At 41.8% G+C, this 23,336-nt stretch overlaps 1 protein-coding gene across 1 annotated transcript; it reads right to left on the minus strand.

Moving 5' to 3' along the window:
• Nucleotides 1-14,142: 14,142 nt before the first annotated feature.
• Nucleotides 14,143-18,422, minus strand: LOC121989538 (putative disease resistance protein RGA3). Its single transcript, XM_042543638.1, has 2 exons — nt 14,846-18,422; nt 14,143-14,382 (listed from the first exon to the last, which is right to left on the minus strand). Exon 1 carries the CDS (start codon nt 18,217-18,219, stop codon nt 14,917-14,919), a length of 3,303 nt encoding a protein of 1,100 aa, XP_042399572.1. The 5' UTR covers nt 18,220-18,422; the 3' UTR covers nt 14,143-14,382; nt 14,846-14,916.
• Nucleotides 18,423-23,336: the final 4,914 nt, after the last annotated feature.

A 23,336-nucleotide genomic window follows, 5' to 3' on the forward strand; every position in this document is an offset into this window, starting at 1 on the left:
GAAAAGTAGTCGACCGCTACTAGTAGAAACTTCCGCTAACCGGTTGCCATAGGGAACGGACCCACGATATCCATTCCCCACTGATCGAACGGACAGGACACTGTAGATGCTTTCATTTCCTTCGCCGGTCGGTGGGAGACGTTGTGGTACTTCTGGCAGGAGAGGCACGTCGTGACGGTCCAAGCGGCGTCTGCTTGCAGGGTTGGCCAAAAGTACCCAGCTAACAGGATCTTCCTAGCCAGCGATCGCTCGCCCGGATGTCCTCCGCACGATCCTTGGTGCACTTCCTGGAGGATGTACTCCGCGTCCTCCGAGCTCACACACTTCAATAGTGGGTAGGAGAAAGCCTTCTTGTAGAGTTGGTCTCCAACGAGTGTGAACTGACCGGCTCTCCTCCTCAATAGCTGGGCTTCCTCCCGATCGGATGGTGTCGCACCCGAGCGCAGAAACTCCGTGATGACTATCCTCCAATCGCTCGTGAATGTGAGGCCCTCCATCCAGTCAATGTGAGCCACCAAGGATACTTGCTCAATTGGCTGCTGGATGACGACCGGTGATATTGAACTTGCGAGTTTGGCTAATTCATCTGCCGCCTGGTTCTCTGCTCGGGGTATCTTATGAATAATGACTTCTCTGAAGTGGGTCTTGAGCTTTTTGAAGGCCTCAGCGTAGAGCTTGAGTCGAGCGTTGTTAATCTCAAAAGTGCCCGAGAGCTGCTGGGCGACCAGCTGAGAGTCTGAATGGACTGTTACCCGACCGCTCCTACATGCCGGGCTGCCTGCAAGCCGGCTATGAGGGCCTCATACTCCGCTTCATTATTGGTGGCTTTGTAGTCTAGCCGAACGGCTAGGTGCATCCGTTCTTCTTGGGGAGAAAGTAATAGCACACCAATCCCACTCCCGAGCCGAGTAGATGATCCATCCACAAATATTTTCCACATAGCTTCGGGCTCGGGATTTTGCACTTCGATGACAAAATCTGCTAAGGACGCTTCTGGGTTCAGCAGCACTCTTCCCAATGGGCTATTTGTTCGGACGATGATTGTATGTGCTAGGAAATAAGGACGAAGTCTCCGAGCGGCGAGGACCAAAGCAAAAGCCAACTTCTTGAGCCCGGTGTAGCGAGATTCAGCATCTTTTAGAATATGGCTCAAGAAGTACATGGGTGTTCTTCACCGCTCGTCCTCACTAATGCCGAGCCTACTGCCCGCTCGGTTGAAGCTAAATAAATACAGAGCGGCTCATCTGCAGCTGGCTTGGCTAACACGGACAAGGAGTTCAGGTATGTCTTCAGCTCCTTGAACGCCCGATCGCATTCCTCGTCCCAATGAAACTTAGTAGCTTTGCGTAGGATCTTAAAAAAAGGGAGACTCCGGTCGGCAGTCTTAGAGATGAATCTGGACAATGCAGTTATCCGCCCGGTCAAGCGCTGTACTTCCCTCAGATTTCTTGGGGGCGACATATCTTGCAACGCTTTTACCTTGCTGGGATTTGCCTCTATGCCCCGCTCGGTCACTATATAGCCCAAGAAACGCCTGCCCTTTGCTCCAAACAAACATTTCTGAGGGTTCAGCTTGACTCCATACTTCCTCAGTGTTTGGAAAGTCTCCTCCATGTCCGTAAAAAGATCAGCCGCTCGGACGGACTTAATGAGAATATCATCCACGTACACTTCTAAATTGCGTCCGATCTGCTCCTTGAATACTTTGTTCATCAAGCGCTGGTAGGTTGCTCCCGCGTTCTTTAGTCCGAACGACATTACATTATAACAGTAAGTGTCGTCGGCTGTGACGAAGCTGACCTTCTCTTGATCTTCTTGGGCGAGCAGCACCTGATGGTAGCCCTGATAGGCGTCTAGCATGCATATCAGCTCGCACCCGGTTGTGGAGTCCACCAGTTGATCAATCCGGGGCAGAGGGTAGAAATCCTTTGGGCATGCTTTGTTGAGATCCCGGAAATCGATGCAAACCCTCCACTTGTTGCCCGGCTTGGAGACTAGCACTACATTTGCGAGCCAGCTCGGGAACTGAACCTCCCTTATATGGCCGGCCTCCAAGAGCTTCTCGACCTCCGCTCGGATGATGTCGTTTTGTTCGGCGCTAAAGTCCCTCTTCCTTTACTTCACCGGCCGAGCGTCCGGTCGGACGTGAAGCTCATGCTGTGCTATACTTGGCGAAATTCCCGGCAGCTCATGCATCGACCAAACGAAGACGTCGCAGTTTCTCTGGAGACATTTGATCACCTCCTTTTTCTGGCTTGCCTCCAGATCGGCCGCAATGAATGTTGTAGCCTCCGATCAGGTCGGGTGGATCTGCACCTCCTCTTTTCTTCATAAACCAAAGAGGGTGGTTTTTCGGTTATGACGTTCACCTCGATCCGTGGCGCCTTCCAAGAGGAATTAGCTTCGGCTCGGACCATTTCGACGTAGCATCGCCGAGCCGTCAGCTGGTCTCCTCGCACTTCTCCAACTTTATTTTCAACCGGGAACTTAATTTTCTGGTAGAAAGTGGAGACGGCCGCTCGGAACTCATTGAGCGCTGGTCACCCCAGGATAACATTGTATGTTAAGGGAGAGTCGACCACGACGAAGTTGGCAGTCCGCGTCCTTCTGAGCGGCTCTTCTCCCAACGAAATAGCCAATCGGACCTGTCTGACCGGTAGAACTTCATTGCCCGTAAACCCGTAGTGGGGGGTTGTCATGGTCAGCAACTCAGCTCGATCGATTTGCAGTTGGTCGAAAGCCTTTTTGAATATGATGTTGACCGAACTGCCTATATCAATGAAAATGAGGTGAATAGTATAGTTAGCTATTACCGCTTTGATGATGAGGGCGTCGTCATGTGGCACTTCGACTCCCTCAAGGTCCCTGGGCCCGAAGCTGATTTCGGGCCCACTTGCCCGTTCTTGACTACAGCTGACCGCATGGATCTGGAGCTGCCTGACACACGCCTTCCTTGCTCTGTTGGAGTCACCTCCGGTCGACCCGCCAGCGATGATATTGATTTCGCTGCGGGACGTGTTGCTTCTATTTTCTTCCTCCCGTGCGGACGGCCTAGGCCGCTCCTTAGATACCCGGGGATTGTCCTCGTGCCTCTGAGGATGATACCGCTCGGGAGACTTTCTGGATGTCCGCTGACCGACTTCATGGTGCTGCTGTCGCCTGTCGGATGATGGCGATTGATGGCGGCCACCCCATGGAACGGGGTGGGCGATCAGGGGAATGCTTCGGCAATCTCGTGTGTTATGCGTGTCGGTTCGGTGGAACGAGCAAAACATGGGGGTCTATACCTTCTTTTTTGGTTTAGGCCGCTCGGCGGATACCTCTTGGATGGCATGAGACCTTGCATGTTGATGAGGGCGGGCTGCTTCAGCTCGCGGTCCTCTGGGCGGCTGGTGGCCAGTGAGCGGCTTCCGCTCGGCAGGGTCTAGCCGCTCGGTTGGAGCTTCTTTCCTTCAGGCCGCCTGGGCTTCCTCCACATTAATGTACTCATTGGCCCGATGTAACATATGATCATAGTCTCGGGGTGGCTTTCGAATAAGTGAACGGAAGAAGTCTCCGTCCACGAGGCCTTGCGTGAACGCATTCATCATTGTTTCTGAGGTGGCCATTGGAATATCCATGGCCACCCGGTTGAATCATTGGATGTAAGCTCGGAGCGACTCCCTGGGCTCTTGCTTGATGGCAAATAAATTGACACTTGTCTTCTGGTAACGCCGACTGCTTGCAAAATGGTGGAGAAAGGCCGTGCGGAACTCCTTGAAGCTAGTAATGGATCCGTCCGGCAGCCTTCGAAACCTAGATGGTCGTTCGGGTCGGTGGTTCCGTTGTATTCATCGATCTCTGGTGTCACATAATGCTTTGGCAGAGGGTCCCGTAGGATGGCCTCTGAAAATTACCGGTTGATCCGCTCAGGGGAGGCGTCCGATCGGGGGGCCTTGCCTTTCCTGTAGTCTCGCCTGGGCGCCTCGTCGGATGAGGATCCTTGATCAAGGTTAGCTAGTGAGACTTCAGGAGGCGTACGGAATAGGGCCCGATGAAATGGAACCGTGGCAGGCGGTGCTTCCGCTCAGCCTCCTGACGCTGACGTCACTTGTTACTCCAGCCGCTCGGCTTGCGCCTTCTGTTTCTATTGGTCCACGAGCTTAGCTGCTCTTGCCTCGATTAGAGCGTCGAGCTCCTCCTGGGAGAGCATCACGGTGTGCGGTCGTCCAGCTTCATCCATCTCTTCCGCTCGGATGTAGGTACGTTCCCACAGACGGCGCTAATTTGATCCTGTCCAAACGCTGAGTCGATGGACGCTAGGCACGTGGCGCTCTCCAAACGGGTGACGTGGAGCTCTGACCGGCCGTATGGATCTCCGGCAAACCTGCAAAGAAGTTGGGCCGGGAAGGGGTTCCCGGCGACGACCCTCCGACGCTCAAGTCAGGCAAGAGGAAAACTATGAAATGGCTTCAAGAATCAGAGATCGCATTCTCCTGGTGAAGTTTGTGGGCTCTTATATAGAGCTATGGGGAGGCTTATGCACACCTACCGAGGTGTACACGTGTCCTTTACCATACCTTAGTATGAGCTTGCCAGAGGAACATGTCTGACACCATACTGCTACAGTCTGAGCACCTCTCTGATAGGACAGCGGAACCTTCCGTCGTAGGATTCTGTGTATGGCTTGGTCGTCGAACATGTCTGTTGTCAGAAGATGTTCCCCAATGTCCCCTTGTCCTTTTGTCTCTTCTCTCCCTGAGCCGAGCGTCCAGCCGCTCGGAAGGTACCTCTCCGTCCGACCGGGAAGAATCCCGGTCGCGTGCTCGTCTGAGACTATTCCTTCACACCATTGTTGCTTTACGTCCCGCTCGAAATGTGGGCTGCCCGCTCGGCCTGGCGACCCTGTTCCCCATGAGCTTCGGAAACCTGACTCCCCGTCGGGCTGTCTTTGATTCCGCTCAGACCCATTCGGCCGGTCGACCCACCCCTTTTCCGATCGGCCAGACCTCATGCTGACCCTTTTGACTTTTGACCTCCACGTGGCGTTGACTCCCCTCCAGAGGGGGTCCCCCGACCTTACCGCCGGATCATTAATGAACCTTCCCTCCCTCCGAAATAAGGAGAAGTTAAATAATTTACTTCCCCTCACTTCCCCTTCTTTCCTCTCCTTTTTTCTTCCGTTAATAAACCTTCCCTCACTCCATCCACAGATAGGGTAAGATGCTACACAAATTTAAGACGTGCATGCATAATGAATAAACTCACAGCTGCGTGCGAAGCTTTAATTTCCTAAAAGAAAAACAAATTCAATATTACAGGCATAATGATACACCTTTGATCAACAAGTAATATGACATGTCCAGCTAGCCTCGACCCCTTACGTATCTAGAGGTCAAAGAACAATAATCAATATATATCTTAATGACGTCGAATGGGATAACGATTATGTTATGGGTTACATTGATTTCGTTGGTTAACTTGGTTCGTAATAGTACTTTTGAATTAATAAAATTTTTCGACAGTACCGTTTATTTCCTTATTTCCTAGTATTCAATCAATCAACATGTTTAATTGGTGGAAATTTGCTACATTGCAATTGATTTGCAACGTTTACATTGAGGAGATGATTGATTCATCTTCCTCAACGTATGCTGCAATAAATTAAGCCATCAAAGCATCGGTTGCAAACCGATGCTTTCATCTTATAAATGGCGTCCAAGAAAACCCGAGAGAAGAGAGACAGAGGTGATCATGAGCGAGCAAAGAGAAGAGCATTTGGGAAAAGCAGAGGTTTTGGTTCCTGAAAAATCTAAGGAGGTTCCGAACGGTGATCTTCTTGGTGACAGCAGCTGCGCCTTTGGCGACCAGCGTCTTGGCCGACATCTTCTGTGAATTCTAGTCGGGAGACCCCTATGAGTTATTTACAGTTTAATTTATGTTTTTGTTTCATGCTATCTAGTACAACAATGGTATCAGAGCCAAGTTATGGTTCTGCATGTTAAAGAAGAAGAATAGGAAGAGGGCAAAAAGAATACGAGAACAATAATAAATCTTATTATTTTTCTTGATGTTTGTCCTAAGGACAATACAATATATAATGTTCAAAAAGTACTTGGTCAATTAACCAATTAATAAATAACAGAATTATTCTAAGAATAATTTTTAGAATTATTCTAATAATTATAATAGAATTATTAGAATAATTTTAATACTAATTTGATTTAATTTGATGATTTAATCCGGTCAATTCTGGTAATTCTCTTTATTTTTTTACACCCCCCTCCCCCCGCGACAAACTCAACGAGAGATCTTTGACGTTGAGTTTACTTGTTAATTTGTTGAAACGCTATCTAGATAATGGCTTAGTAATAAAATTTTGAAATTAGTTTTGAAAATACCTTCATTTACTTTTTCCACATTGAGAACTCCCCCTCGAATTTAGGTGGATAAATGCTTGGTCCAACCATTGTATTGTTGCTTCAGTTGACGATTAGTCCTTCTGAGATAGTTGTGCTCTGATACAAATTGTAGGCCCCGGTAGGCCAGTTAGAGAGGGGGGGATATTCCTTTAAGTAAGTTAGAAAAAATATCTTGCTTTTGCTTAGCAAAGATGCATAATTAGATTACACAAATATAAGCAATTAACATTTAAGAAAACAACTAAAAAAGAATAGATAAAAAGGTCAGAGTTTACTTGGTTACAATGTATGTGGTTGTTAATCCAAGGTGTTGAAAAACTTACTAAAAACTCTTTTGTTGAAGGCGGAGAAGCCCTTTACACATGTTGACAGTTCAGAAAAACTAGGAAAGTTAATACAGAAGTTGTTATTCAATTATTGTTTAATTTCTAGCTCCAGAGAACTTTTTATAGCCCTTGAAAAAGTGTTACCGTTGGTTGGAGGCACCTCCAAAGAGGTCTAGGGAGCCTCCAAGAGGATAGAGTTTTATCCTCTTTGTAATGGTAGCCTAACGACTACTGGAGGCGCATCCCAAATAGGCACGAGGGTGCCTTCAAAGGCTTGAGGTCACTTTTGCTGCCCAAATTAGGCAGGGTGCTTGGACCCAGTCCAGGCACCCGGACCCAGTCTAGGTGCCTAAACAGGCAGCTGCTCCTTTGCGTTGATCCTTTCACTTGGGTGATTTTAGTTATCCAGAATTGGACTCATCTAAACCTATCTTTTAGCCTTCTTTTTGAACAGTCTTCCACTCTGACTTTTTGTCGCTTGAAAATATCGTGTGCTTCCTTCTCGTCCACGAGCATACTCTTCAACAGCACCTCGTCCCTTGGACGTACTGAGCCCGTGACTCCCTTCCTGTGTTATCATTCTCATTAGCTATGTCTTACGCTCGACTTCTTGTGTTCCTAAACTCCTACACACTTAGACATAAGAATTAAACCCAACAAGATCTAACTTAACTTTGTTGACCACATTAAAACTAACCGAGGTACTTACAATGCATAGATTACATACACTTTATGCATGCATTGACTCACATTTACTTGTATTATTTGATTATGTTCTATAGTATTACACTCTTCTTTATTATATTTTCAATATAATTACTCTCTTTGTCAGAGATCTGCTTGTGCTTAGTTTTTCTTAACATGATACATTTTTGGAGAGAGAACAGAGCTAAAATTTACTTCGGAGTGATCTTAGAAGAGGAGCAAATTCCTGATTGTGCCCCCTAGCATAGCCATGTGTCACACCAACACTTAAGCAGAGTTGGACTGTGCCTGGAGGCACAATCGTACCCCCTCACCAGAGAGCAAGCAGAATCCGGCCGTGCCTCCCACCAATAACCAATCCAGGGCGGTCGTGTGATACTACATGGTCGTGCCTCCCTTCCAGAGTCGATTCAAAGGGCGGCCATGTCCTAAGGTACAATCATGCCTCCACACCCGAGCACATTCATGCTATGGTCATGCCCAAAGGCATGGTCGTGACACGACCATGATACAACTATGTGGCGAAGAACACGATGGGGTCATGCCCCCTTGCTATAAAGGAGATTTTCTCTCCTTTTCACTTAGACTTGGTTTGAGGCTCAACCCCCTTCCTTTAGGAAGGGTTTAAAGGGAAAACCCTAGATCCTCCTTCTTTAAGCTGTCAACGATATGTCCTCCTTCAGAGTAAGGAAATGCTGCGAAGACATCGACAACACAATGCTAAGCATCTCTTTTCTTCTATTCTCGGATTTAGGTTGTAAGAATGTTTTATTTTGTATCTTTGGTTTGTTATTCTTTCTCTATGAAGTAGATTCTCTGATTCTTAGGATGTATGGAGTAATGATGATATGTTATTGATATATAAACTATGTATTTGCTTATTTCCTTATTCAATGAAGTGTTTATGACTTATTTTATGTGTGTTGTACCTTGATTCAACCGGGCATACTGCACCCTTAGTGACAAAGGACATCAATATTACCCCACTTTCTAGAGGCCTTGATATAGGGATTAATCCTTTGCTAGAGAGGCTAATTAGAGTTTTAGAAGTTTTCTCTAAATTAATATTAGAAAGTGACTTGTGTAATATAGTATTATTTGATTTGGGGTCCTATGACATGGGAGTGTAATGCCCTGGCCCAGGCGGGCCTCACTCGAATCGAACCGGGCACACTACTAGAATTGTTCATCGGGTTGACGACTAGCTCCATAAACTACCGGAGGTCATTTCAGCGTGCTTTGTCCTCACTCGCACGTACCCTGAAAAACTTCCCAGGAGGTCACCCATCCTCAAATTTCTCCAAGCCAAGCACATTTAATTTTGGAGTTCTTAAGTTTGAGCTTCTGAAAAAGAAGGTGCATCTTGGTGATATGGATAGTACCATCTAACCTTTTAGGCCATACTTAATCAGAATCTCAAAATCGGAGTATTACAATCACCTCCACTTAAAGACACAACGCCCTCGTTGTGTAACCACGAATCACACCACAAATAAATCCCAGAATCTCCCTCGCTAGGTGGTGCCCTGGGTGCTCCTGCCACAGGCGCACTCACGGTCGCAAGATCGCTCTGATACCATCTGTAATGTCCTGGGCCGGGCGGGCCCCACCCAAACCGAGCCGGGAATGTCACTAGAATTGCCCATCGGGTTGATGACTAGCTCCACAGATCACCGGAGATCCTTTCAGCGTGCTTTGTCCTCACCCGCACACACCCTGGAAAACTTCCCAGGAGGTCACCCATCCTCAGATTTCTCCAAGCCAAGCACGCTTAACTTTAGAGTTCTTAAGTTTGGACTTCCGAAAAGGAAGGTGCACCTTGGTGATATGGATAATACCATCTAACCTTTTTAAACCATATTTAACTAGAATCTCAGAACCGGGGTATTACAGGGTATCTCTTTAACTGGACTTTCTAGGTTTTCTCCTCTACTTAATTGCATTAATATACTGTTAGGAAGTAAATTGGATAAATTTAGCGATTGTATGACCGGGGGACCCCGTGACAGGGGGTATCTCTTAATTAACTGGACTTTCTAGAGTTACTTCTTTTATTTAATGACATTAGGTGTTAACTCTACGGTGCGACCTATACAAGATTATACCAGACTTTAGTTAGAATCCCTATAAAAGTGTAAGTATGAAATTAGGTAGATGAACAGTTTATAGGGACATTAACTAATATTATAGTGAAATTGAAATTCTAGAATCATTTTCCCCAAACTAACTCTTCTCTCCTGATTTCTTGCTTTCCTCTCTCCCTCTTTGATCATTGCTCTCTTTCTCTCTCAATCTCATTGCTCTCTGTCTCTCTTTCCCTCTTGTGTTTGTGACCAACCAACCTTCTGATTTCTAGATAACTTGTCGTGCAAAATTAACTAGTGATTAATCAATAGTCCATGTGGATCGATAATCTTTTTATTACTGATGATTTAGCTGTGTACTTGTGGTTTCACATCAAGTTTTTGTAACAACAGAGATCCAATGGTCTTTATTGAATCTGACTATATTAGGTCAAATAAGAATGTTCTTACATAGAATTGTTGATTCTGCAATCACTGTTCTTCGTCTCCTTGATCTCCGAACTCTTCTTCTCACCTAGTAAGTTGCTTCAATTTATTTCTATGATTCTTCTTTTCACCAGCCTTTGGTAGCACACTCTATGGCTGGGGAATCCTCTTCTTCTCTCTGACATAGATCAACTGCTTCAAGTTTCACTAATGCATCCTTGGATTGGTTAAGGATGACCTATGAAATTCCGGTCGATGATTTGTTAGGGCTTCCGAATGACAACAACCGGGCAGATCCCCCCCCCCCCCCCCCCCTTTTTAAGTTTTGTGACCTTTTTTTAAAGCCACATGTTGAGTGAGCTATGCTTCCCTATCCCAATTTGTTTTCATATAAGTATTACGATATTTTTGTATCCCATTATCACAACTTGGCCCCAATTCCTTTCGCATCTTAATTGTAGTGGTAATCCTTTTCCATTCGTATCATATTCCACTGTCTCCTTCTTTCGTTTTTTCTTTTACCCGAAGAAGATAGAGGATGAAGTATTTTTCTTTTCATCTCGATCGGGTATTAACCTAGTCAAGGAGTTTCCTTCATCCCACAAGGGATAAAAATCTCAATTCTTCTTTATCCCTAAGATTCCATTTCTTGGTTGATTCATTGGCAGCAAGAATTGCCCTTGCCTCTGGGTTTTAAAAGACTATCACTTAGAGTGGGGTCACTTAAGTGCGTCCCAGAAGCTACTAGGCTTGAAATTCAACAACAATGTCCTACTTGAGGAAGGACTGCTGCATATGTTCGAGCTAAGTCTAAGATCGATTCCCCTTAATGCTTTGTTTAGTAAGAACTCTCATCGTCATAAGTTTTGATATTTAACTGAATGTATGTTATTTTTTACAGATGATACGATGATGAGAGCATCGTTGAACAAATTGATGAAACTTACTGTGGAAGAATTGGAAGCATGCAGAGTAATCATCTCGATCTTACTGAATTAGTATCTGAGGAAGGACCACCCCTGGCTCCAGCTACAACCCTAACGGAAGTGGTTCCCTAATTAGTGGCGAGAGTACTAAGCCCGATAGGGAGCCAAGCTAGTCCATTGATCCATTCGTTAGTTTAGCCACCAGATGCACCAGTCAGGTCGGAGAGTCGCCCGGTTATGACCAATCCTCCCTTGGTTTATTTTTCATCTCTTTGGACTCTAGTTTTCTTGCCCCTCTTCCGGATCGGGAACTTCCCACATGGGGGAGGGTCCTTCACATGCTCATGTGGATCGGAGCCTTATGGGTCATCGGGAGGATTTACCAGGTGAAGAAGGCATTTCCTTCGCTGTGGAACTATCCCAAGACCTAGTTTAAGAAGAGCATAGGCTGGATGTCAACCTTTAAGGTCCAGCAACTCTCGCATAGAAGAGTGATGAAGAAGAGGAAAAGAACATATCCATTTGAGCCTTGACTTAGGAACTTTTACATGTCCCAACTGATGGTATTTGACTAGCGATACCTTGAGATATAGTAGGGCTGGCAGGAACTACAAGCCTGCATAGCTAAATTGGAGATCTAATTAGCTGCATTCCCTTCTTCGATAGTTTTGATCGTGACTTAGGAGGAGATAACCCTTGCACAGTAGGAAGTTGATTGCCTGAATCGACAACAGGCTGACACCACTTTTGACCAGGTGACGATCACCTTACTAAAGAGGGGGATAGCGGAGATGACAGGGTAAAGGATTAGCTTGGTGCACCTTGCGGTCAGCAGGAGGTGGAGATAGACAAACTAACAGCTGTTGCAACAATCTGTCGAACACAATTGGAGACCATTACAACCAAGGAGGCGTCCACTCAGGTTGATTTGCGGTTAGCTAGAAATAGCAATATCTCTTAAAAGTGGAACTAGGAGTCACTCGAGGGGAGACCGAGTTGGCCAAGGCCCTGATGAAAATCCATCGATGCGGGTTGGAGGCTGCCATTATTGTAGCCGAGGATGCCCGATCTGAGGCAAGGGGCCAAGAGGCTTCCCTAGTGCAAGTACAAGCTTTCATGTTGACGCTTGAAGCCCAAAAAGATCAATTGGAGGGAAAGGTGTACGAGCTTGAGGAGCATCAGGCAGGAGAGGATGAACGTTGGACCACCAGGAAGAAAGAGTTCCTATGATCAAAGGAGTTCTATGATATTGTCAGTACTCGTCTTGTCCTAATGGTGTAATATGGAATTGATGACTCCCTTAAGCAGCTGGTGGAGAATGGAAAGTTCCTTGCTGACTCCCCTCTCCTAATCATCGATCTTTTGGAGATCAGCGAGAGCATCCCTGATAAAGAAGCTATTTATTTTTTTAGATGTACTTATTTATTGTTTATCCTTTGTAACATTTTCCTGTGAATAGGATAGAAATTTGAAAAAATTATGTTGCTTTTCACCACCATCATTTGGGGGGGGGGGGGGATATGGTGTGCACTCGACCTTTGTGCAGAGTTCGCTGGCGTAGCTTGGAGGATCTCGATCCCAACTATGTCCGACTTGAAAAGGATAAGTCGATATAGTACTTGTTCGACCATTGTACGAAGGGGAGTTCACTACCGCAACCTAGAGGATTTCGACCTCGACTATGTCTGAGTCGGGAAAGTTTGAGTTCTGAAAAAGATAAGGCGATACGGTACTCGCTTGACCCTGAAAAGGATAAGACGATACAGAATTCTCTCAACCCTTGTCTAAAAGGGAGTCCGCGACCATAGCCTGGAGGATCTTAAACCCGATTACATTCAAGTTGGGGGAGTTTGAGTCCTGAAAAAGACAAGGAGATACGGTACTCGCTCGACCCTTGTACAAAGGCGAGTTAACTACCATAACCCGGAGGATCTAGACCTCGACTATATCCGAGTCAGGAGAGTTTGAGCCTTGAAAAGGACATGTCGATATGATACGTGCTCGACTCTTGTGCAAAAGGGAGGTTGCTACTGTAGCTGGGATCTCGACTCCGACTATGTCCGAGTTAAGTGAGTTTGGATCCTGAAATGGACATATCGATATGATACGCATTCGACTCTTAGACAAAGGGGAGGTTGCTACTGCAGCCGGAATCTCGACCCTGACTATGTCTGAGTCGCGGATCTTGATGTTTACATGAAGGATCAAATTAACACCGTCTGTGGAAAACTAACCCACCAAGCTTCTGTTTGATTTCTGATTGACATCTGTCAATTGATGCAAAGCATCAGTCGATTGATACTTGCATTAGAGCCAGACAAAAGCCTTCTATTTTTTAAGTATCAGTCGATTGATACATATATATCAATCCACTGTTATCTATTGTCAACCATTCTAACGACTGAAATCTTATAAACTTCTCTACTCTTGTTTTCCCAAGTACTTGATGTCAGATGATTTGTGTATGAAGTTTTTTCATTTCCGGGTCTTCATCAAAACTTGCATCCAATATCACGATTTGCTCAAATTTCCATCCTTTGCCAAAAATCTGGTCCTTGACTTTCTAGGATTTTTTTTTTTTACTTTACATCCGGTCTTCCAACTGCATGCATTTTTCGCTTGCATCTAATCTAATGATCTACTTGGGTTTTCACGTTTTGCTAAGAATTCAGTCTTTGACCATCTTAAATTTTTTTTGTCTTACATCCGATCTTCCAACTTGTACTGACTTTTTATACACATTTATTACACAAGTGAGGTCTTATTTCATTTGCCTTAACTTAAATCACCTTAGCCATGATTGCATCGACAATTTTAGTATGTTTAGTTCAAAAGGTTTAAATGCAATTGAATATAAACCGTTATAATCAAGATTTTAAATAATAAATTATGGTAGTTTTTGATATTAGTATAGTCCTCGATTATAATTAATTAGATTAAATTTTAGTTTTTTTTTAATGATTCTAAAAGCTAGCTAGTTATAATAGAGTTTAAAAATGGCAAACTAATATCAAATTTATTGGTACTTTTAAACATAACAATCGATATAAAATTTTAAGTATGTAATTTTTTTTTTTTAAAAAAATACAGCCATACCAACGGTTTTAAAGTGTATTAATATCCTGTTTCAATTTACGTGTCCATCCAAGTATCAATAAATTTTTAAAATTTTAATGAAATAAAAATATATTTCTTTTCACTTTTCGAGATACATGATATATCAAGAATCTCAATAACAAAAAAATTTAAGATAAACTTATATTACAACGGTCACTCAATATCAAATTGTTTTTTTATTGCATAATTATACATCATAAAACAACAAAAAATTTCCACACAACATAGTAATAATCCTTAACAGAGAAAAATCATAATGTATCCAACAACAAAATAAGTAGTAATGTGACATAATAAATCATATATATGCGAACAACTTAATTCATAAAGCACAACAGATGCACCTTTAAAAAATAACCATGATCTTATGCTCAGCCAGCTCCCTCGACTTTTTATCCTACGTACGATTAAAGGAAACAAATCAATATTATTATATTGAAAAATTAAAGGATGATAACAACACTATACATATATAATTGAATTGATGTTTATCCTCAAGTGTTTCACATGGTCCGTTTCAACGTTATATGAAAGAAAATAAATTATAGGATTAGTCTATAACCGACGCCAAATGATTAAGGGATGGGAGGAATAATTGTTATTTATCCAATACCTGTTATTTTAGAATTATTCCGATCAATATTATCACATTTGAATTACAATATATTTGTCTTGGAAGCTACGTACAAAGCATATTGTGCCATTGTTACATTTTATCAAGATATAAGTACTTTATTTAATAATATATATATAATTATATAAAAGAAATCATGTTCTATCCCAGCAAACAAGCAGTTTAGCTGTGTAACTATAGAAATAGTCTTATTTTATTCAACTAATTAAATGATTTTCTAACTTACCTTTCTAACCCTATCCGGTTGAATCTGAGGAGCTGTTGAATATTAAGACAGGGAAGATGTGAGATGATGGGTCAATCTTTGCCTGTCTTCTTTTCGCATCTTCTTTCCAAATGTGGGCAATTGAAAACCCTCAAACTTTTCAACATAGGTAGATTCTTCAAATCAGGCACATTTTGTAATCGTGGGCAGTTCTCCATTGATAGTAAACTAAGAGACTTGAGATGCTGCAGCCAGTGAGGCAAAGTCCTGAGATTGAAAAATTCATCTATGTATAGTTTTTCTAGCACACTGCTTGTTGGTTCTGCTGCCATCAATGACTCCAATTCATCATCACAACAACAAATTTCTAATTTTGCGATTCCGTACTTGTATCCATGTGCACCGCGTAGACACAATTCTTTGAGCGTGTGTAAGGATTGCAGTTGCCCACGTAAATCGACTTTGTTGCCACAAATCTGTATTTGGAACTCTTGTACTGAATTCAAGATTTGTACGAGTTCTTCTGGCTGCAATATTATACTCGGACAACCTTTAATGGTCAATAAACGAAGCAATTTTAGGTGCTGCATTTCATCCCCAGGAAGAGATTGGAGTTGTCTGCATTCTGTAATTTGTAATTCCTCCAAGGATGTGAGGTTTCTGATACAACCACTTGGAAAAAATGTCATGTCGCGCATCTTATCCAATTTGAGAACCGAAAGAGAAGTCAGACTTCCGATGCATGAGAGTAGACTCACTCTACAGCATGATATCTCAAGGTGTTGGATTGTAGGAAGCCTCGGCATACTTTTCAATTTAAGACAATCAGAAACCCGCAACAACTGCAGTGAAGGGAACAACTTATCGTCACCATCAGACTTTGACCATTCCTCTAGATTATCCATCCGAGTCAAGCAGAGCTCTTGAAGGGAAGGAAAGCCTCCATGCCCATGGAACTCAGCGCCCATCTGTGTGATGCCATTCATTTTGCATAATTCAAGCTTCTTAAGAAACTGTAGATTTCCAAATAGAGGAATCTGCTCACAACCACAGCAGCATTTAAGGCTCACTTCAACCAAATTTGGCAACTGTGACTTCATCAACCATGCTGGAAATTGTCGGCTCTCATAATCCTTTATACACAACTTCTTTAAGCTTGTGTTGGGACAAAGATCATCCAACATGGCCTCGTCATATCTTTCTGAACCATTAAACTTTATGCATAGTTTATTCAGGTCTTTATTCTTCAAGATTTTTAGTCCACCACAAGAGTAATTAGTAAAATTCTCGGAAAATATGATATCCATTTCTCCATGAAGTTTCAAATTCTCAAGTTCTGTAATTGGGCATGCGTCAGTTCCATCCCCAGCAACAAAGAGAGGTAAACTTCGAAGATCAGTTAGTCGTGACAATCCCCGGGGCATGTGTGTCAACCTAAAATCTTGAAAATCATGACGCCTGCAATTAAGATCTCGAAGGCTTTGCATATTCCCCAAATCTTTTGGTAGCTCTTGAAGTTCCATATTCCAACTGAGATTGAGATACTGTAAATTGGAGAGAAGGGTAATGGAGTCGGGTAGAACTTCAATACAATTGCTAGATAAGTTGAGGTACCTCAAATATATCAGATTTCCTATTGATGTTGGCACCTCCTTGATCTCATTGTTACTTAAATCTAACACCCGCAAGAATTTCAGTTCTGAGAAGTCAATTTTAAGTAGATTGGCATTCAGAGATAATTTGCAACAATTCAATATAAGGGTACGCAAGTACAATGGCTTCTTGTCTAAGGCCTGAGTAATTTTTGATATATCTGACAAGTATAGGTGCAAATGATACGTTCTGTTTCCAATATCTTCCACTGAGTCTTCAACATTCCAATATACGTTTTCAGACATTGATCGTGCCAAGTCATGCATCAAATCATGCATCGTGCACTTGGTTACACGACGATCATCTTTAAAGAATGATCTCGACACAAGATCATCAAAGACACGGTTGGCCACTGTTTCAGCATCAAAATTTCCTTCCGAATGTATAAAGCCATAATTTGCTATCCACAGCTTTATCAATTCATCCTTTTGCATCCTATAGTCTTTCGGGAATAAGGAGCCAAATGCAAAACACTTCTTTGACTGTGGAGGGAGAGTGTCATAACTCAACTTTAGTACAGCTAGCACTTTCTGTTCCTTATCTTGGAGTTGCCATATTTCACTGTTCAATACCGAGGACCAATAAGTCTCATCTCGAGTGCCACGAAGCATGCTACCAAGTGATTTGGCAGCCAAAGGAACACCGCCACATTTCTCAACAATCTTTCCACCAATTTCCATCAAGTTTTGATGATCATCTGCTTCGTTGTCTCCAAAAGCAAATTGTTGAAACAAGGACAAACAATCATCTTTGGACAACTGTTGTATTTGGTGGGTGGTGGTATTGGATGAGCCCATAATTGAAGAGACCTTTTGGCTACGGGTTGTCACCAAAATTTTGCTTCCTTTCGCCCCACATATTAAGGTTGCTTTCAGTACCTCCCACTTTTCTTGATCTTCATTCCATACATCATCCAGCACGAGCAGAAATCTCTTCCCAGATAATGCTGTTTCTAGGTTCTGCCTCACTAATTCTATTTCTGAGATGTTGACCGGTGCACCAGTAGCCAGTTGTAAAACAGACTTCATTATCTTTGCAGGATCAAATTCAGCCCCAACAACTGTCCACATTTTCGAACTTGCAAAATGAGCTTTCACCTTCTCATCGTTGAAAACAAGCTGAGCAAGTGTACTCTTCCCCAGGCCACCCATCCCAACGATGGCAATGACCTTCACTGTCCCATGGCTGCCTTCATCATCCTTTGTTAACATGTCGACAATCATATTCTTCTCTGCATCTCTCCCTATAACAACCAAACTATTGCGGGAGTGGGTCTCTCTGTGGAGACTTAGTTCCGACATGCGGATACTACTGCCTTGTGGCAAATTTTCAAGAATGGACTTTTGCAGCAAAATAGAATCCAGACTTTCTGTAATAGCTTTAATCATGCCACCTACCCTACTCTTAAACACAATTTGATTATCACGAGAAGAGAAGAAATAACGCACCCGCCTTAAACGAGCTTTTGATCTCTGCTTCTGCAAGACCTTGGTGTCGTAGCAATCCACAACATCCTCGAGATCGTAGGCCAAGTATTTAAGCTTCGTCAGCAAGTTCTTCACAGCAGCATCAATAAAAGGGCGGGAGTCGACATCTTGGATCACCACGTCAATGATCGTGGATAACTCCTTGAGCTTCTTCATCTTCCTTTTGGTATCCATTATTGCTTTGAGTTCCTCGTCGAGATGGAGGAGATCTTTCACCAAAAAGCGAGCCGCACCAGTTACCAAATCTGCTGCCATAGCTCCGGATGAATTAAGGATGCAGAAGTTGTTTGGTGTGGATCTGGCTAATGATAGATAGCAGCTTGGAGGAGAAAATAGAAGTAATATTTTTGCAGGGCGACGACTTCTCCAAGTCTTTCTTTTTGATGAATTGTTAAAAAGGGTTGGGTCTCCATTCTCCACTAATTAATTAAGATTATTTACAAATTCCAGCTCGCCATGGCAGTGATGTGGGTGGGTATTTATCGAATCTACCCAGCAGGTCATTAGGAGTAGAATACTATTAATTTAGTTTTTTTATTTTAATTAGCTATTAAAAAAAATGTTAAGTTTTCCTTGTAATTTTTAAGTTTTGTTTTATTTTTTTTTATTAATGCTCTAAATTTAAAAATAAGAATATAGATGGTTTCAATCCAATCAAAACTCATTAATAAATTTGAAAAAAAAATAATAAATTTAGTAGGTCATTAGGAATGCAACAATATTAATTTAATAGAAATCTAAGCTTTTTTTATTTACTTTATTTTTCATATTTTCTCTCTTCTAAATAATCTATTAAAAATTAGGTTTTTATTTTTAATTAAGGTTCTCTTATAAATTTTTTATTTTGATTTTATTTTTTTATAAGATTCTAAATTTAAAAATAAGATCATAAATTGATTTAGAAGATCATAATTATGCGAGGATGTAAATTTAAAATAAATATGAGCTCTTTTCTTTAAAGTCAGTAATGATTTTTGGTATAAGTTTAAAAAAAAATAAAAATATGAATAGATTAAAGGGGTATCATGAGTTCAATATTATTAATTTGATATAAATATGAAATTTATTAAAGTTATAATGACTTTTGAAGAAAGTGTTTGATAAAATAATTATTTTTTACATTGGTTCAATTCATTTCACGTAAGAAAAAAATTTGTTTTTTATTTTAATTTTTTAGATCGTAATAAATGGAAGAGTATTTTGGAAAAGAAATATATCTTTCATAAAATATATATATATATATATATATATACATGATTTAAAGTTGTCTTTCTCCATCAACTTTTTAAAAAAGCTTTTTTCTTTCTTTCTTTACTTTGTCTTCATCAACATCTTTTTAAAAAGCTTACTTTGCTTTATGCCTTTAAACAACATCTTTTTAAAAAGCTTACTTTGCTTAGTTTATGTCTTCATCTTCGTCATCTTTTTAAAGCTTTCCTTGCTTTGGCAACCCATTTCACTTGAGCCAAAGAAACTGGTCTGATAGATCGGAAAGAACTAGACTAGAGGTTGGTTGGTGACAATCCAAGTCTAGTGATCGACAACGAAGCAACAAGAGAGGAAGATAGAGATGAAATTGCTATATATTTTAACTTATAGAATATTGAAATAATTTTAAAACTAATTAAATTGCACAAAACTAATTCTTTTGAGCATAAACTTCAAATTATATATTGAAATTACAGAGAAGAAAAGAAGTAAATTAGCATGCACCATTAAGTCATAATCGTCACTCACCATCCCTCCAAGAAAGCTTTTTCTTTAGATAACCATATCGATAATTAATGAAGAAATTGGATGAAACTGATCATAAGAAAATACCAGAATCACTACTGTTCCAAACGAAAGATGCAAAAAATGATTAATTCATATTCCCACATCTTCCTTTTTCTCTTAACACAGAGGACTCCATTTCTTTCAAAACTGATTCTTAACATATCGACACACTGGAAGCTTAATAGACCACAGACCAAACATATATATCAAAATACATATATATATGAATGACAACCCGAAGTTTTATATATCTTGTCCTGAATGGCGTTTTGAAGCTTGAAATCTATATATATATCCTTAAAGAGGATGGCACGCATGCATGGCACTTCATTTTGAAGACTGAGGACTTGAGACAGGAAGTCATGCCTGAAGCCCAAGATCCTACACAAATGAAAAAGGCTAAGAACAACATCATTAGTTTAAGATGTGCGTGCATAATGAATAAACTTACAGATGCGTACGTAGCTTTAATTTCCTGAAAGAAAAACAAATTCAATATTACAAGCATCATGATACACCTTTGATCAACAAGTAAGATGACATGTCCAGCTAACCTCGACCCCTTACGAATCTAGAGGTCAAAGAAAAATAATTCAATATATATTTTAATGGCGTCGAGCAGGAGGATAGTGATTATCTTACCGATTTTTTTTTTTTTTTATTCCGTTAGTTCGTAGCAATACTTTTGAATTAATAATATATTTCGATAGTGTTGTTTATTTTCTTATTTTCAAGTATTATTCTGAATCAACATGTTTTATAAGATTATTTCCGGCATTCGTATCGAATCAACAGAATTAATACAATCCACAGGATAATCACTATCTTACCCAATGTTAATTGGTAACCAAGCTCTTATTTTGCAAAAAGGTGAAATCTGTTATCCTAGCACCTCCTCCCCCTAACTGTCTCACTCCATTGGGAGGAAGTAAATGCAGGTCCCCATCTAGGAGGGTATTTCCAGGACTTCACCAAGATTTGACCATTGCTTAATTCTACAAATCTAGCTAACACATGGTTACCCGCTCGCTTAGGACGGTATCAAAGCTCCTATTGGAGCATAAAGGTGAAGCTGTCACCTTAGAGATTGATGTGGCGATATACGGAGGCCCACCTGGCACAGGATCAACTGTCAAGGTGGAGGTCAAAGTCAATGTGATCAAAGTAAGGATGTCAAAGGGCCGAATGGAGGACGATTACAATGGCCGGTCAGGACAGTCAGTGCCCGACCGGTGGGAGACATGTCCAAGCGAACCACCTGCCCAGCTCATGATAATATGATTAGATAATCAGACGCTCAGTGCATAACAGCAAAATGCTGAGGAGACTGAAGAGTTGGTCCGAATGGGGAGAGCATATTACTACGCTGTCACTGCAGGGAAGAGCAACTGAGGTCGACAGAGTGAAGGGATCTCGGTCGAACGACTACCCCTGCTCGGCCAAGCAACGGGACCCTTGTCATCTCTCTGAAGCCGACGGAGCGGAGGAGTCTCAGTCAAGTGGCTGCCCCGTTCGACCAAGCAACGAGACCATTGTCATATCTATCGATATCCTTCTAGAAGATTGTCACGCCTCAGAGGAGTCCCTGTCCGAGAAAATTTCGGCAACATCTCCCCTGTACGGTGGACAATCTGAAACTTTTCTACATCCTCATATACCTCAGCCACAGGCGGCTGGAATAATAAAAACAATAAAAATACAACCACACATACATCCACGCAGTTTATATATAAGTACACAGATCAGTAATATCATGACTCGAAATCAACCCTACTCAACTACACTCGTAAAACTCAAATCCGAAGAACTCACCTCTTCTACCGTCCAGGCAGGCATGTAGTAGAATAAATCCAAATCATACCGAAAATCCATCAACAGGTACAAACCATACAATATCCAAGTATCAAATCAACCAAGTATAAAACATAGTCAAATGAGAAGCAAAACAAAACCAGTAAATCCGTAAGTCTTCGGGTCTTCAGGGGACCAGCAACTAGAACTCTCTTCTGACAGCATCATCCTGAAATATAACAACAATGGAGGCGGGGTGAGTCCAATACTCAGCAGGTACAATTGATATGCAAAGTAAAGAAATAACACCTAGCACTAATCATGCGTACAGTCTCCTGATAAAAATAAAGATAAATGCAAACCGAAGTAGATAGGAGAGAATCTGTACTAACAGGGACCCGGTATAAGGACAAACAGTCCGAAAGGTATAGAAGACCTGTATGCATGTCAAACATAGGTATCCAAACAATATGCAGCATATAAATGCAGCAAACACAATCACAAACAATAAATGCATCATGCATATGATGCCAATGTCATGGTCACCCCTGACGCCAGTCAGCCAACTCATAACAAAAGTGGGACCGAGTGGGTAGAGCTGTGACAACCGTGCACTCTGCATCACTACCCCTGATGAGTGACCGAGTGGACAGGATGCTGTCGGAGTACACACGTACTCCTACCCCAAATCATAAATGGGGAAGCGAAATGCTCTCATCTCCCGGTACGCTATGACGGGGAAGGATCTCTAACGTGCTACACGCTGCGTCACACTACCCATGAGCGGACCAACGGAGCACCGGAAGAGTCAAACTGACGTGCTACCACATTGTGTCACGCTACCCATGAGCGTCACAACGGAGCACCGAACAGTGATGAAAACTGGCAAAGTGCTCGACAATAATGGAGCAATCTCTCACACAGCATGCAATCATGCGAATGGTGCATGTCACTAAGCATGGTAATATGCTAAATCAATCTCTGGACATATAATAATGTGCACCAAAGTAAATAAATTATATCAAGGTATACTGATCAAATAAGGTATCAAACCTAGGTTCTGACATGGTAAAACATGGTTATATCACTACCCATGAGCATGTGAAATCAGATAGGTATCAATACGAGATGCAAACAAACAATCAATCAAGCAGGTAACATGTATCGGGTAGTGATTAACCGAAACAAATAAGAAAACACAATTAATGCAAATTGTTAATTTCACTACTAAGCATATCAAAGACAATAAGTCAAAAGTACTCGCCTCCGATAATAAAATAGTCCAAATCTGACTCTGAGATACTCGTCTCGCGTCAAAATCCTGTGTCACGAATAGAAATATATTTTATTTAGCTACAACCATATAAATAGCTAAATAAAAATCCTTTACACTAAATTAGGGCAAAACCTTAATCCATAAACCTTAACCAACTAGGGTTAGCTTCTTAAACCCTAATTCGTTCCACTATGCAATTTGATCAAGGTATATATATATATATATATATATATATATATATATATATATATATATATATATATATATATATATATATACATCCGGCCTAACATAATAAATTCGAATCAAATTCCATTTCTTAACCTTTCCTTCAATTCAATGCATGCTAGAACAAAAGAAACCACTGCACTACATCTTACCTCAATTTCCACAGCCGTTCTTGCTGTTGGAAATCAAAGAATTTTGCTGGAAGCAGTGACTGCCGGATCCAAGAAAAACCCCACAGTAATTTATCCTCTTCTGGAATTCTAGTACCCTGTTCGGACCAAAAGTGAGGTCAATAGTGGAG

Source organism: Zingiber officinale, chromosome 6B (assembly GCF_018446385.1).
Source record: "Zingiber officinale cultivar Zhangliang chromosome 6B, Zo_v1.1, whole genome shotgun sequence".
Lineage (NCBI taxonomy): Eukaryota > Viridiplantae > Streptophyta > Magnoliopsida > Zingiberales > Zingiberaceae > Zingiber > Zingiber officinale.

Bases quoted from the DNA above. Each gene is read 5' to 3' on its own strand.
- LOC121989538 (XM_042543638.1), bottom strand. From the start codon at position 18,219: ATGGCAGCAGATTTGGTAACTGGTGCGGCTCGCTTTTTGGTGAAAGAT.